Below are 14,851 nucleotides of genomic sequence, written 5' to 3' on the forward strand. Positions count from 1 at the left end.
CAGGATTGTAACAATAACTCTTTCTGCCAGCCGCCTGAGTTCTGCTTCCACGTTAGGGCCCCAAATAACAAACAGAATCTTATATTATTTACAATGCTGCTGGCCAATGACTAGGATTTCTCATTTGCTAGCTCTGTCTTAAGTATCAACCATAACCATTAATCTATATTAATGGGGAGGTGGACACTGATGGGGCTCAAAGGCTGGTCAATCTAGCCAGCTCAGCAACCCCCAAGTTCCTGAGAGACATACTGTCCTAAGTTGACCTCTGACCTCCACAAACATGGATAGGCGCCTACACACATGTATACCCCTTTCCCAACACAAAGAACAAGATTTCACTGGTCATATTTTATTTCAAGTGCTTATGGTTTTCAAACTGAAATATATGAAAAATGAATACATTGTATGGGACTGTTCATAAAATGTTAAATGTTAAAACTGTATGACATTTGAAAATACTAAAAATTAACTACATTTCAAATATATATATGTTAACTATTAAAAGGATTCATCATTATTTAAAAACACTGATATGAATATCTTTTAAATATGTAAGTATATACCTGTTGACTTTTAAAAAGACAAACTACTTTTCAGACATTTAACAAAGCAGTAAAAAAAAAAATCTAATCTTGTACAGATGTCTTTAGCTACTAAAAACTATCATAAATCATATAGCACAAATATTGGCCAACTACTTCTGCCCATGTTAGGCACAGAGGAGCTGCTGTTTGAGTCATTTGGCTGACAGAGAAGCAGCCTCACAGACCTTAGTTCTTCTCTTGGGCAGCCTCGGGGCAAGAGGAAAGTCTCGAGAAATTACAAAACTTAGACTCTTCCTTTTTAACTAGTGTCTCCTCTAGTGCTCTCGGAGTTAGACGTAAAAATGGACTAACACAAATGTATAGAGAGAGGTTTTGAAGAGAAAATTGGATATCCCAAGGGAGGGTCAGCGGCTTGGACAGTGAGGTTCCTCAAAAGGAGTGGGTGAGCTTGGATACTGTACCGCTCCTCATCATCGTTGGTGGCATAAAGCAGTTCCCATGAGAGATTGGCCCACTGGCCTCGAACAGCTTCCGAATTCAGCTTTCCGATGTGCACCAGGAGCTCCTGAAGCACCAGGACCCTCGACGTGTAAACGCCCTAGAAATGTAAAAGGGGAGGGAAGATCACCAAACATAAACAAAACTGCCCACCACATAACCATAGAGATTGGCTTCTTAAGAGGCACATAGTTGCTTAGCTTTTGAGTCAAGAATCACCTGTTTGCTTAGCTCTCTAAATATGAGAAGAAAAATTTCACTTAATTACTATGACAGCAAAATTTCAGTTACTTAGTCTTTTCTGACTCTGAGCTGGCAGTTCCCATGGCCTTGGCAACGCACAGCCATAAATGTTAGTGGGTAGATCAGTTATTTTCTCATCGATGTGACAAAATACTGGGTAAGAACAACTTAAGAAAGGAAGGGTTGGAGCTGGAGAGATGATGGCTCAGTGGTTAAGAGCACTTGGATGCTCTTGCAGAGTTCCTGCATTCAATTCCCAGCAATCACATGGCAGCTCACAACCATCTATAGTGGGGTCTGATGCCCTCCTCTGCCCTCCAGGCACACATGTAAATAGAGAATTCATAGAAATAAAATACATAAATCAAAAATCATCAACACTTTTAAATCCCAGCACTCAGGGGTCACAGGCAGGTGGACCTCTGTGAATTCTAGGACAGCCTGGTCTACAGAGTGAGTTCTAGGACAGGTAGAGCTACAGAGAAACCTTGTTTCAAGAAACCAAAAGGAAAAAAAAAAAAAAAGGCAGGGTTTGTTCTGGCTCAGTTTGAGGATGTCTTGGCAGCAGGAACATGCCCTCAAGTTTGTTTACACAATGATTCTGTCACCTGTTAAGCTGACAATCAAGATTAATCGTCACAGTAGACAATTGTTCGGCAGGGCTCCTTTTCATTAAGTTTTAATGAAATGTAGTGGGTTTTCTACAACTTCACTCACATTGGTTGTGAATTTATAATCCAATGGCCCCTGACCACTCACAGAACACACAATAATCACCACAGTTAGTCTGAGAACAGTTTTCATGTCCTCAAAAGTAAGCACTCATTTCGCTCCCCTACGCAACCACAACGCCTCCACCTCCACATTCACCTGTTCAAGAGTTCAAGGACCTTGGAGCCTGAACTGTCTTTCCTTCATTCCTTTCCACGGCTACAGGTGTACCATAAAATGCCCATCATCTGTTGCTGCACAGCTGGACCAAACCTACCTTTTAGCCGTTAAAAACAACACTATAAACATCTGTGAACAGCTTGTTGTGTCAGCCTACGAGTTTGTTCCTTTACAGTGTAAACTGCAGGATCATGTAATAGTTTCATCATCAACAACTTGAGAAATTACCGGAGTATTTTCCAACGCGACTGTATATTCCCAATGTCAGTATATAAGGGTTCTAATCTCTTCACATCTTTGTCAAGACTTGGTATTTGACTTTCAATTTTAGCTGCCAGAGGACAGTAAATGTTTTTTTCTCCTGGGTACTGCTGGAGCACAAGCCCAGAGACTTGCACATGCTAGGCAAGCAATTTTACTACTAAGCCACATACCCTAGCCCTAATCTTATTATAGTTTTGAACTGGTTCCTGACATGCATGATGTAGTGCATTTGTGTGTGTGTATGTGTGTTTATTGGTTACTGTGTATCTTTGGAGAAGTGTATATAGCTTTATGTAAGGGGCCGTTTCCTGCATTATAATGGTGCCTGAAGACACCAAGATGTAAATTACTTCACAGGCGCTGGGTAATCTCCATTCCTTTGATCTCTGCCTATCCCGTGGCTCATTTTGGCCTGAGGAGCTGAAGCCATTCATAGGGTAACACGTCCCAGGCGGCTGGTCAGCCTTTATAAGGGATGGTTTTCTTGGTTTAGTGTCTCCGCTCTGGGAAGCTTATGCTCTTTCACTCTCAAGATGCATTAAAGCTTGTCTGCAGAAGGATCCGAGTGTCCCGTGTATGATTTCTTGCTGGCGAGAAATACAGAGCACGCGCGGGACAGCTTTAGTCCATCTTCAAATGGGCTATGGTTTTATTAGCTTCTAAGTTCTTCACATATTATAGTAACAAACATTTTATGAGATAATGTGGTTATTTCCCCCATTTTGGGTTGTGTTTTCACTTTCTGATAGTATCTTTTGAAACACAAAGTCTATTTTTCCAATACTGTTTTGCTTTGAGGCAAGGTCTCATGCAGCCCAGGTTAGACTCAAACTGTATTCTGTACAGCAGAGGCAAAGAATGACCATTAAGTCTTGATCCTCCTGGGGATTAGAACATGTGCAAGTCCATCTCTTTCCTCCTTGTGATAAATCTTTTTTGGCTCTATTATTTTGATTATTTTTCAACTTTTTAAAGATTTACTTTATTTTACATGTCTAAATCTTTTACCTGCACGTACACAAGGAGGTCAGAAGAGGGATCTGGGCCCCTGGAACTAGAGTTACAGATGCCTGTAAGCTACCAAATGGGTGCTGGGAATTGAACCTGGGTTCTCTGCAAAAACAATAGGGCTCTAAACCACTGAGCCATCTCTCCAACCCCTTGTTTTGCTGTTGAGACAGGATCTTATGTGGCCACAGATGTAAACTCACTATGAAGTTCTCTGTAATCAAGAATGACTCTGAACTCTTGATCCTTCTGCTAGGATTATGGATGTGTGACATTTCAAAGAACTTTGTTTTTGGTTAGTTGGCTTCAACCTAGGGTCTTATGTATATAAGGCAAACATTCTGCCAATGAGCCACGCCCTCACTCCTGGCTAAGCTATTTACTTTCTCTCTTTTTGACACAGGCCTCAAGTAGTCAGGATGAATGAGAATCTGTGTTATAGCCATGGGTAACCTTGAACTCCCAATCCTCTTGCCTCTGCCTCCCAAGTGCTGGCGTTACAGTACTATGTTGCCATGCCTGGTTTTCTGTGCTGCTGGTAGTTGAACCTAGGGCCACAAGCATCCTACACATCTCGCACTAGGCTGCATCCCTTGCTGAAAGGTTTTACTTACTTTATTTTCATTTTTTATGTGTGTAGATGCTTTGCTTGGATATATATCTGTACACTATATGCATACAGTGCCTGAGAAGGCCAGAAGAGGGTTTTGGGTCTCCTGGGAGTTCCTGATGGTTGAGAGGTGCCAAGTGGTTGCTGGATTTGAACCCTGGTCCTCTGGAAAAGTAGGTAGTGCTCTTAACTGTTGAGCTTTTGCTCCGGCCCTTAAACACTTTATTTTTTAATGAAGTATATCAATGTGGTTTCATTTGTTTCTTCCTTATCTTTTTGTTTCTCATCCTTTTGTTAGCATGTCTAAGGATTTATTCTCAACTTTGAAGTTTGAAGATTATGCTCACATTTTCTCCTAAAATTTCCATGGTTTAAGCTGTAACATTTAGTTCTTTTATGCTATAAGGTCAGTTATTTAATATGATGTTAGCTGAGATCTTCGCTGAATTGAACAGAATCTCCATATAAGATGAATGCCAGTCCTAACCCACAGCACCTGTGAATATGACCTTTACTGGAATGGGTACTTTGAAATGTAACTAAGGATTTTGAGATGTGATCATCTTGATTTACACGGATCCTTAGTCAATGAAAGAAAGTGAAAGATTTAAAAATTAGCAAAGAAATATAGCCCAGAAACTGACCAAGGCTACTACTATGTCTTAGTGCCTAGAATTTACCAGCCACCAGCAATTACTCCCTTACATGGCCATAAGATAACTGGGTACCAAGAATTCCCAGATGGGCACCCTCCCTGAGGGGCTCATGAAGGAAACAGATTACCCCACCGGCCAATGTGTCAATCATTAACAATTAAGGGTCCCTGTGAAACAAAGAGATAGCTACCATTAGTTAGCACATCCTGAGGTCTGCAGGTTTTACAACTGGTGGGTCAGGAGGCTATCTGATTCCCAGGCCTCCCCTCAAGACAAAGGGCTTCCTAGGAACCCATGACTCTGGTCACATATTCAATGGACAGAGAGTCGAGGCCCCTCCCTAAGCTTATGGTTTTTGCATTTAAAAACGCCTGTGCCTGGGGGACGGGGCTGCTCTCTAGCCTGCTGAGAGAGCCCATTTGTACAAACATCCACATTTCATTAAAGCCTCTTGCTGTTTGCATCAAGTTTCCGACTACTCATGATGATTGGAGTGGCTGCAGTCCTGGGTAAAGATTCTGGAGGCCTGAGCTTCCGGGGGTCTTACAAAAGGAGTAAGAGAGCACCCCAGGATACAGAAGAGAGGGCCCTGTGAAGACAGAGACTGGCATTACAGCATGACAAGATGAGGAATTCTGAGGACCCAGCAGAAGCAGGATAGGTTAAGGAAGAACTCTTCTCTAGAGCCCTCAGAGAGAGCATGACCTCTGGACTTCCAAATTCCACAAATGGGAGACAAGAAATTTGTTCTTTAAAGTCACCCAGGTTGTGGGAATGACTTTTTTGTAGCAACCAAGGGAAAATGACATCCATAATCCAGTGCTTCTCTTAACTGAGGGCACTCAACTGTCTCAGTACCCTTTGTTGAAAACAGTTTTTCTATTCTATAGTCTTGGCATCCTTGTTGAAAATCAGTTGATCATGACTATTCTTTCCATTTCACTCACTTATATGCTACCTTAATGCAGAACCACACAGTATCGGAGAGCTTGTGGGGGACCAAAATATTTCCGCTATGGAATATTTTGAGATCCAGCCTTGGGTTTCACTCAACATGGAGCACCGGAAAGCACCAGCCCACTATTGTATTGTTAATGCCAGTAAGGCTACTATTGTTTACCAGGGCCTCAGGGTAATATGCCTCCTAATTTGCATCTCTATGTGCCTAAGCATCTGAATAGGCCCTCACCTGGGCAGGGAGAGCAGAGGTGTGTGAGTAACTTGTGAGGAGGAAGGTTAGGAGTTAGGAGCAAGCGACCACAGCAGAGAGAACGAAGAGAGAGGGTTCCCTCATGGTCATGACAGGACGGTTAAGAAACACCAGAAAAGATGGCTAATAAAGAAATGACTCTAGTTCTACAACATGGAACTGAGAGCTCTCTAAAGATGACAAGATGCCCGTGTTTGGTCTTTATCACCGCTGGGTTGCTAGGAGCTTCCAGGTCCACACACCCCCACTCAGGCCGAACCTTATGGATTAAGGCTGAGACACGCTGGGTCACGACAATAGCTTTATGATGTATTTGGAAATTCACAAGTATGAGGTCACCATTTCTCTTTTTAAAAGATTTCCTGGCTATTCTGGGTCTCTTAACATTCCATGAGTTCTAGAAAACCACTCTACTAATTTTCACCACAGATGGGCCTTGAATAGGACTGTGTTAAGTCTACAGATTAATTTGAAGAGTATTGCCATTTTAAACTTAAAAACTTTTGATGTGCATTGGTGTTGGACAATTTGTTGTGCACTGTTTTGTGCAATGGTGTTGCACAATAATGCATAGTATACATGGTCCATGTACTACTTGCATGCCTGCTGCCCATGGAGGTCAGAGGAGGGTACTGGATCCCCAGGAGCTGCAGTTGCAGGTGACTGTGAGCCATGTGGGTGGTGCTGGGAACTGAACTCAGGTCCTCTAGAAGAACATCCAGTGCTCTTCACTGCTGAGCCATCTCTCCAGTCCCAGGTATTACCATTTGAACAATATCGTTTGGTTCACAAACATGGGCATTTTATAAACATGAGTAGTTTCATTTCATTTAGATTTTTAATTTCTTCTTTCAACAATGCTTTACTGTTTTCAGAGTACATGTTTTATACTTATTAAATTTCTACCTGTTTTATTTGTTTTTTGAGACAGGGTCTTGCTATATTAGATAGCTATGAATTCACAGATCCTCTTGCCTTAGTCTTCTACATGCAGAGATTCAAGGCATGAGATACTATGCCTGGCTTGCATTTTGTTCTTTAATTTTATTTATCCATTGTGTGTGTGTACACAGACACATGTCACAATGGAAACTCGGACGTCGGGGGACACCTTTTGGGTCCTGAAGATGGAACTCAAGTCATCAGAGTTGGTGGCAGGTTCTTTTACCTGCTAAGTCATTTCAATGGCCCTTTATTCTTTTTGGTGTAATATAAGTGGGATTTCTTTATTTTATTTTGGTTTGTTCATTGCTAGTATATAAAAATACCACAGATTTTTGCCGGGCATTGGTGGCACATGCCTTTAATCCTAGCATTCAGGAAGCAGAGGCAGACAGATCTCTGTGAGTTCGAGGCCAGCCTGGTCTCCAGAGCGAGTGCCAGGATAGGCTCCAAAGCTGCACAGAGAAACCCTGTCTCGAAAAACCAATTAATAATAATAAAAAAGGCCTCCTTACATTCTGAACACAGATGGTAGCACCTGTTCTGATCCATATGCGTTTCTTTCTTCCTTTTGTCTCATTATTCTGTTGTCATAGCTCAGCTGCTACAATAGACTTATGCCAAGTTTGGCGGCACAGGCCTCTAGTCCTTGTATCTGAGTGATTGAGACAGGAAGATCACAGAACTTGGGTTTTTATAAATCCCACAACTAGCTGGGCAAAACAGCAAGACCCTTGCTGAAGGGTGGACAGAGAAAAAAATAGAGGGAGGAGGAGAGAGGTTAGTCTGTTTTCTGTCGGGAGCTGAGAAAAATTCCATTACAGAATTTCTCAGGTCCAAACCTCCAGGGCTCAGGTCTTCGGTCTGCGTTGTATTGCAGATGCTAGCTGATTTGCTGTTGAATGGTATAGCCTTGGTGGAGAATGTCACCTAGCTTTGCATCTCTACAGAACTAAGCATTTGAATAGGCCTGCACCAGGGCAGAGGGCAAGGTCTATGTGAGGACAGATGGTTCCGAGGTATCTGCTGAGAAGGCCTAGGGAGAGGTTCTTGGGAACAGTCTCTGCTATCACCAGAGTATGGTTAGAAAGCAGCCAGGAAGATGCTGAATAAAGGAGAGACTTCAGTTTTGCAGCATCTCTAAAGATGACAAGATGCCTGTGTCTGGTCTTTATCACTGTTGGGTTGCTAGGAATTTCCAAGTCCACACTCCCCACTCAGGCCGGACCTTGTGGCTTCTGTGGTTTGGGACTGAAACATGCCTAGCCACGACAGTTTTCTCACTGTTCCAGAGGTAGAGATGTCTGCAGTCAGGGTTCGCATGGTATTCTTGGAGAAGGCCGACTCCCTCCTCTGTTTTTGTATGGTATGTATATAGGAAGGTATATTGTCACCTTGTGTTATAAGGCCACTAATCCCATTACACAGCTCAACATTTATGATCTCATCAAATCCTAATTACTTCCCAATACACGGAGGCAAGGTTTTCAATATGAATTTGAGACAGAAACAAATCAGTTCATTACACACAGACAGAACTTCCAGCACAATACCATGATTGCAATTGTATCTAACTAATAACCAATTGTAACCTCAGTGTATCCACACTGTGGCTAATGAATCATTTCTTTTGGGAAGCACTTCAGAGCTCAACTTGAAGGGACCAGCTCCCCATTTCGGCAGCCATGACAGTAACACATGCTCGCCATGACCTTGTCCTAGTCACTAGAAGTCAGATGCCTGCCTTGTGGCAAGGAACCAATCAGAAGTTAGCTGGTGGCACTATGCTTTATGGATCTGGGTGTGCTTTATGGACAAGTACACAGCAATGATGTGCAGAGCATAGCAACCACCCTGGGAGGGCCTATGGGCCATAACAACCAGTTGACCAATCAACACAGGGCAAGCCCTCCAAGCCTGGAGGCACACCAATCCTGAGCCTGTGGGTACCCCTAGACACTCCCCTTACGCTGCCCTACAAGATCTCTCTGCAGCCCCTTCGAGCTGTCTTTGCTAGCTATCCACCATGGCGGGTGGGTGAAAGACCCGAGCTAACATGAGGTTAGCTCGTTAAACAACAATAAATCCTCATGCAGTTTGCAGCAAGCTTTCGAATCCGCCTGGTGATTGGGGTGACCGAGGTCCTGGGCTGGGACCCCGGATACCTGAGTTTTCTGGGGATCTAACAAACTTTTACTTGACTTTTTAAAATTTGTTTTTCTGATTTGCTTCTCTTGCTATAATTTTTAATATTAATTCAATTGCTGGAAAATGTTTTTACTATGAAAGGGTATTGGCTTTGTTAAATGAGGTTTTTTTTTCCCTTTTTTATCTATTGAGATAATTATGGAGTCTCTGTTTCTTATTCTATTGTTACAATGTTTTACATTAATTGGCTTTTTTATATATGAAACTAATATTATATACTATTTTGACACAAAAGTTGTTTTATAGGTTGCTAATATTTTGTTTAAAATTTTGCATCCATGATAGAATTAGTTCTTTGCTGAGTATAGCTTGCCCTGATGATTTGTGTGTGTGTGTGTGTGTGTGTGTGTGTGTGTGTGTGTGCAATTCCTAGAAAGCACATTACCTTCTGTTCCAAGTGTAAGGGTACACTAATTGCACACCTCAGTGCATCCACACCATAGCTAATGAATCATTTTTGGGGGTGAGTTCTTCAGAGCTCAACTTTTACTTGATTTTTATTTATTTTCTGATTTGCCTTTCTCACAGGGTAAAATCTCTGAGGTAGAGCTCTGGATCTGGAGATGTAACCATCATAGGCACTGGCGGACACTGTCAGGAGACAACACTTTGTGGCGGGCACAAGGAGCTATAGGTCTTTTCCACTCATCTCTTCCTATGTACAACCTCCATCAAATGAATAGGCAAGCAGGGTCAGGGCCCAAATTCCTGGTAGTTGCATGTCTAAGATAAAGCCTATTGTGAGTAGGGCTGGACAAAAAGGAACCCACTTCTTGACTGTGTCTGGAATTTGACCTCAGCAGCTATAGTGGGGAAGAGAATAAAGAATGATGTCCTAGTCTCTAGGGAAACAAACATATCCTTTAACTGGGAGCAGAGGAGGAGGGCGAGCCCTGAATTCTTGGTTGTACCACTCTAATGGAGTTCCCATCTTGCTGAGAAAGCAGACAACAGGATGAGTTTCAAATACTGGCTTCTTGTTATTCTTTAATAATGGCTTTTAGTGGTTTTTTCTAAACCAATGTTTCCTTATAGCTATATGCCTTTCAAGATAATTTTTAAAAATCATTTTTGTTGGCACAACACATGCCCAAACTCCTTTTATTCTTGTCAAATGCTAGACAGACCTGAAACCCAAAATAGGCTTGTAACATTCAATTTTTTACATTGTGTTCAATCAAGGATACTTCAAAATGTGATAAGAACGAGTACTAAGTATTTTTTAAAAGTCCTCTATTTGAAGACTCTCAGAATTCCCACAGGTTAGGTTTGATTCAAATGAAGTACATATGTCAGCAAACGAAGCAACATGCCACCTACAAATTACTCTTCTTGTAACACTAACTCTTCTTGGAGTTAGTACTAAAGTGGTAATTCTTATACTTGAACTGGGCATAAAAAACACACCACAAAGTATTTACCAACTCTGCTAGAGCAGATTACATACACTGGCTATCCCATAGATCAGTACAGTAACTATACAACATTTTCAATTGTCCCCTCTTCAGCTGGCAAAAGGAAGTCAGCTCTTCTAGATTACACTACCTCATCATACAGCCACAATTATAAATGCCTTGCAATTGTCATTAACACATTATCAACAGCTAGAACGTCACACCATTTATCAGTTCAGCTATTTTACACTTTCCAATCTTTAAGGTTTATTCATGAAAATGCCTTACCATACTAGACTCATACCCCAGGGAAAACAAGCATGGCTTTTCTTCTAGAATTGCTTTCTTCCACTGGTCTTCAGACACCAAACCAATGTACCAGTTACTCTCATATTCTCTGAGGCAGCTGGTCAGTTCTTTGAAGTCTTCTATTGGACCCAAACTTGCTTTATCAACCATTAGTTTCAGTGTATACCTAAAAAATGGAAACCCAAACAATTTCAGAATATTTTATAATAAACTTTAAAGATGGAATGATGGGAGAAGTCTTCTGTACATGTTTCTCTTTTTGGCTGATGGACAAAACACTGTTGGCCAATAGGGAAGCAAGATAGGCGGGACTAGGAGACAAGGAGGATTCTGGGAGCTGTAGGCACAGGGTCACAATGTAGGATGCAAGAGGAGTAACATTTCTCCGAACATTTCTCTGGTAAGAGAAGACCACGTGGAATTACTTAGACTGATAGAAATGGGTTGGAAATTAAGTCAGCTAGCCAATAAGAAGCCCCAGACACTGGCCAACAGTTTCATAATTAATATAGTGTCTCATGTGTTATTTGGGGGCTCTGAGGTGGCTGCAGAACCTGGTGGGGATCCCAAAAAAATGGAAGGTATTTGCTGATTATTTTTAAGACTCTGAAGTGGAAGCATCCCATGTCAAGTCAACTCCAGTGGTACATGTGTAATAGCCAGCCCAGAATAGGTGGGATCCTGCACAGTGACTAGGTCATCTCTGGCTCTCCACAATGAGTTCCAGGTTAGCCTGGGATCTTGTCTCAAGTGAAATAATCCATTTCAGGTAAAAACAAAGGGAAATGGGGCTGGAGATATAGCTCAGCTGCTGTGTACTTGCCTAGCATGTTTAAGCCTTGGGTTGAAATCCCAGCACCATGGAAACAAGGTGGTGGTATCTCATGCCTCACACACTGGAAGTGGAGGCAGGATATTTAGGTTCCATTTTCAATACCGAGAGAAAAAAACAACCAATCAAAAAAAATCCAAAAAGCAAACAAAACAAAAACAAACCCAAAACTTTAAACACAAATAAAATGAGGGAGAAATGAAAAAGCAGCTAAAATGAAGAAATACAATGAGTTATATTTAAAAAAAAATCTTCTATACACCCAGGTAGTTGTGGCACACAACTTTTAATCCCAGCACTGGGAGGCAGAGACAGGTGGATCTCTGTGAGTTCCAGGACAGCAAGGGCTACATGGAGAAACCCTACCTCAAAAAAGACAAAACAAAAGCAAAAAACCTCTACACAAATAAAATAAAATATGTAGAAATTAAACTGTTTCCAATTCAGTCATACTATAGACCAAGCATTTTATTTTTATGAAAGCAATAAAAATTATAAATTAAAGAATCTTCTAGTGATTGAAAAAAAAAAAGAACAACTTGTGTATAATTAAAACGACTTACCTGAATGCTTTCCGAACTAGTTGGAACAGTTCTGGTTTTTCTGAGAGCCAATCCAAGGTGCCAGAGCAGGGTAAGCCACCATTGTAGACTCTTACTATCTGACCAGGACTAGGCAACACATTGTCTGATCCAAATAAACCAATATAACAAGCCATTACTGTATGGACATACAAGGCTTTCAGAGCTTTATCCTTGGCAATTTCTTCCAGTACACCTGATTTCTCTTTTGAGTGAAAACATTCCAACTGCCTTAAAACAAACTGATACCAGTCTTCTGGAAACAAGGGGCTTGCCTCCCTTATTCTGGAACGGGGTGTACAGTTAGACCTCCATTCTTCCGGTAAACTCAGCAAGTGTGACTGCGAACAACTGAACTCCACGAGAGGGATGTATGCCACATCTTCTCGATTGCCCCTGTCAACAGCAGGGAATCCCAACAAAACCGTCCTGTAAAGATCATTTTTGGAAGCTGTGTTTGTAGAATGATCGTCTTCACTCTGGGAGTCTACTGACCCTGGAATAGGCAAATTTGTACTTGGTAGATCTTTGAACTGAAGTTTTTCTTTTCTGTTTTTGATAGCTGGTTCATCATCAAAAATACTACTATCAGACCAGTCATGGAAAGTGTCAGAATTTAGACTCTCTGAGTCCTCCAGGAATTTGGGGCACGGCGAAGTGTTCAAGGCAGGTAGGGCCACCGGTGAGGCCTCTCTGTTGTTTTCAGCTTTGTGAATATTCTCTTGTGGGCTGGGCCTTCTAGAACAGTACTGAAGAAGCACCCACACAAGCACTTTAACAAGGTCATCTTTAAATTCCTTCAAGTTTTCATGAGAATCAATTATGCCAGACAGGACACTCCTGGCATCAGAGTAGAGTTTCACGGGCAAAACAGTGCATGGTGTCAAGATATTCCCCACGTGCTCATTAAGGGAGCACATTTGTAGGTGTTCCTGCTGAAAAGCACTTTCAAACACTTCGTCTACTCTCTGGGCTTCGGCAGTGTGGCAGGACGTTTCCTGCAATTCTAACCCCTAAAGAGGAAAGAGAAGCACTCAGGTTCATGACTGTCTCTTACCCAGGGAACAGAATCCAGTCTCATGAGTGCAATGGAGTCTCATCATACAGATAAAGGAAAAGAAAAAGCAAACTCCAAGTTAAGAAGAGTTATCACTTAAACTTTTTATCATCTAATACATTTGATGATGGATAAAGACATTAAAAGTAAGGCTCCTACTATTTTAAAAGAAATTAGAGAAAATTCCACAAGAAGTTGGTTACTGAGTATGCCCATACTTTCATAAGACTATCTGCTGTCAAGGTTGAATCACACATTAAAAATTTCTAAGTCAATATATGCCATCCTATAGCCTTCACCCAGCAGCTGGTAGAAGTGGAAGCTGACACCCACAGCTAAACACTGAGCTGAACTGGAATCCAGATGCAGAGAAGGAGGACTGATGAGCAAAGGAGTCAAGACTAGGCTGGTGAAACACACAGAAACAGCTAACCTAAACAAGGGAGAACTCTTGGTTTCCAGACTAATAGCTGGGAAACCAGCATGGGACTGATCCAGACCCCAGGAACATGGGTGTCAGTGAGAAGACCTTGGAAATCTATGGGGCCTTTTGTAGTAGATTAGTACTTATCCCTAGCATAGGAATAGACTTTGGGAGCCCACTCCACATAGAGGGATACTCCCTGAACCTAGACACAAGGGGGTGGGCCTAGGCCCTATCCCAAAGGATGTGACAGACTCTGAAGACCCCCTATGGAAGGCCTCACCCTCCCCGGGGATCAGAAAGTGTATGGGATAGGTAGGGTGTTAGTTGGGAGGAGGGGAGTAGGGAAGGAGGGGAGGCAGAGGGAACTGGGATTGACATGTAAAATAATCTTGTTTCTAATTTAAATAAAAAATGGAGAGAAAAAAATTTCTAAGTCAGACTTACTTAGTAGGGGAGAAGGGGGAAGTAAAATCAGAACTGTAAAGTATGTTGCAATAGTTCTGTATTCCTTTTTTTAAAAATTAGAAACAACCTTATTTTATATATCAATCCCAGTTCCCTCTCCCTCCCATCCTCCCATGGCCCCCACCTACCTCATCCTATCCCTCTTCTGCTCCACAGAAAGGGTGAGTCCTTCCATGGGAGAATCATCGAAGTCTGTCACATCATTTGGGGCAGTGCCTAGGCCCTTCTCAGTGTGTCTAGGCTGAGAGAGTATTTCTCTATGGGGAATGGCCTCCCAATGTCCATTCATACACTAGGTATAAATACTGTTCCACTACCAGAGGCCCTATAGACTGCCCAGGTCTCCTAACTGACACCCACGTTCAGGGGGCTTGATTCTGCCCCAGCTGTCAGTCTGGGGTCCATGAGCTCCTCCTTGTTCAGGCCAGCTGTTTCTAGTTCTGTATTCTTTTCACCTTACTTTTTTTTTTAAAAAATGAGACTACGATAATTATTCTAATGTATGGAAGTACCATAATTTATCAAATCATATTCTTATTTTATTTTTAATAACATTTATTTAATTACTGTCTGTCTCAACACAGTTGCAGCATAAATTTCACAGAGCAGCTGTCTTTGGTTATGACTGTATTCCCAATGTCTAACCAGTACCTATAGACAGATGATATGCACAAGTAAGTGTTGAATGACTATGTTCCTGTATCAATT

At 41.8% G+C, this 14,851-nt stretch overlaps 1 protein-coding gene across 1 annotated transcript in view; it reads right to left on the reverse strand.

Moving 5' to 3' along the window:
* Positions 1–402: 402 nt before the first annotated feature.
* Positions 403–14,851, reverse strand: part of Pcnx4 (pecanex 4) — a 39,875-nt gene continuing 25,426 nt past the window's right edge. The window contains exons 9-11 of the mRNA XM_027418229.2: positions 12,177–13,207; positions 10,761–10,947; positions 403–1,146 (exon numbers count right to left, since the gene is read on the reverse strand). Of these exons, the coding sequence (XP_027274030.1) occupies positions 895–1,146; positions 10,761–10,947; positions 12,177–13,207 (1,470 nt within the window). The 3' untranslated portion in view covers positions 403–894. The remainder of the gene's footprint in view (positions 1,147–10,760; positions 10,948–12,176; positions 13,208–14,851) is intronic.

Source organism: Cricetulus griseus, chromosome 5, assembly GCF_003668045.3.
Source record: "Cricetulus griseus strain 17A/GY chromosome 5, alternate assembly CriGri-PICRH-1.0, whole genome shotgun sequence".
NCBI classification, from domain to species: domain Eukaryota; kingdom Metazoa; phylum Chordata; class Mammalia; order Rodentia; family Cricetidae; genus Cricetulus; species Cricetulus griseus.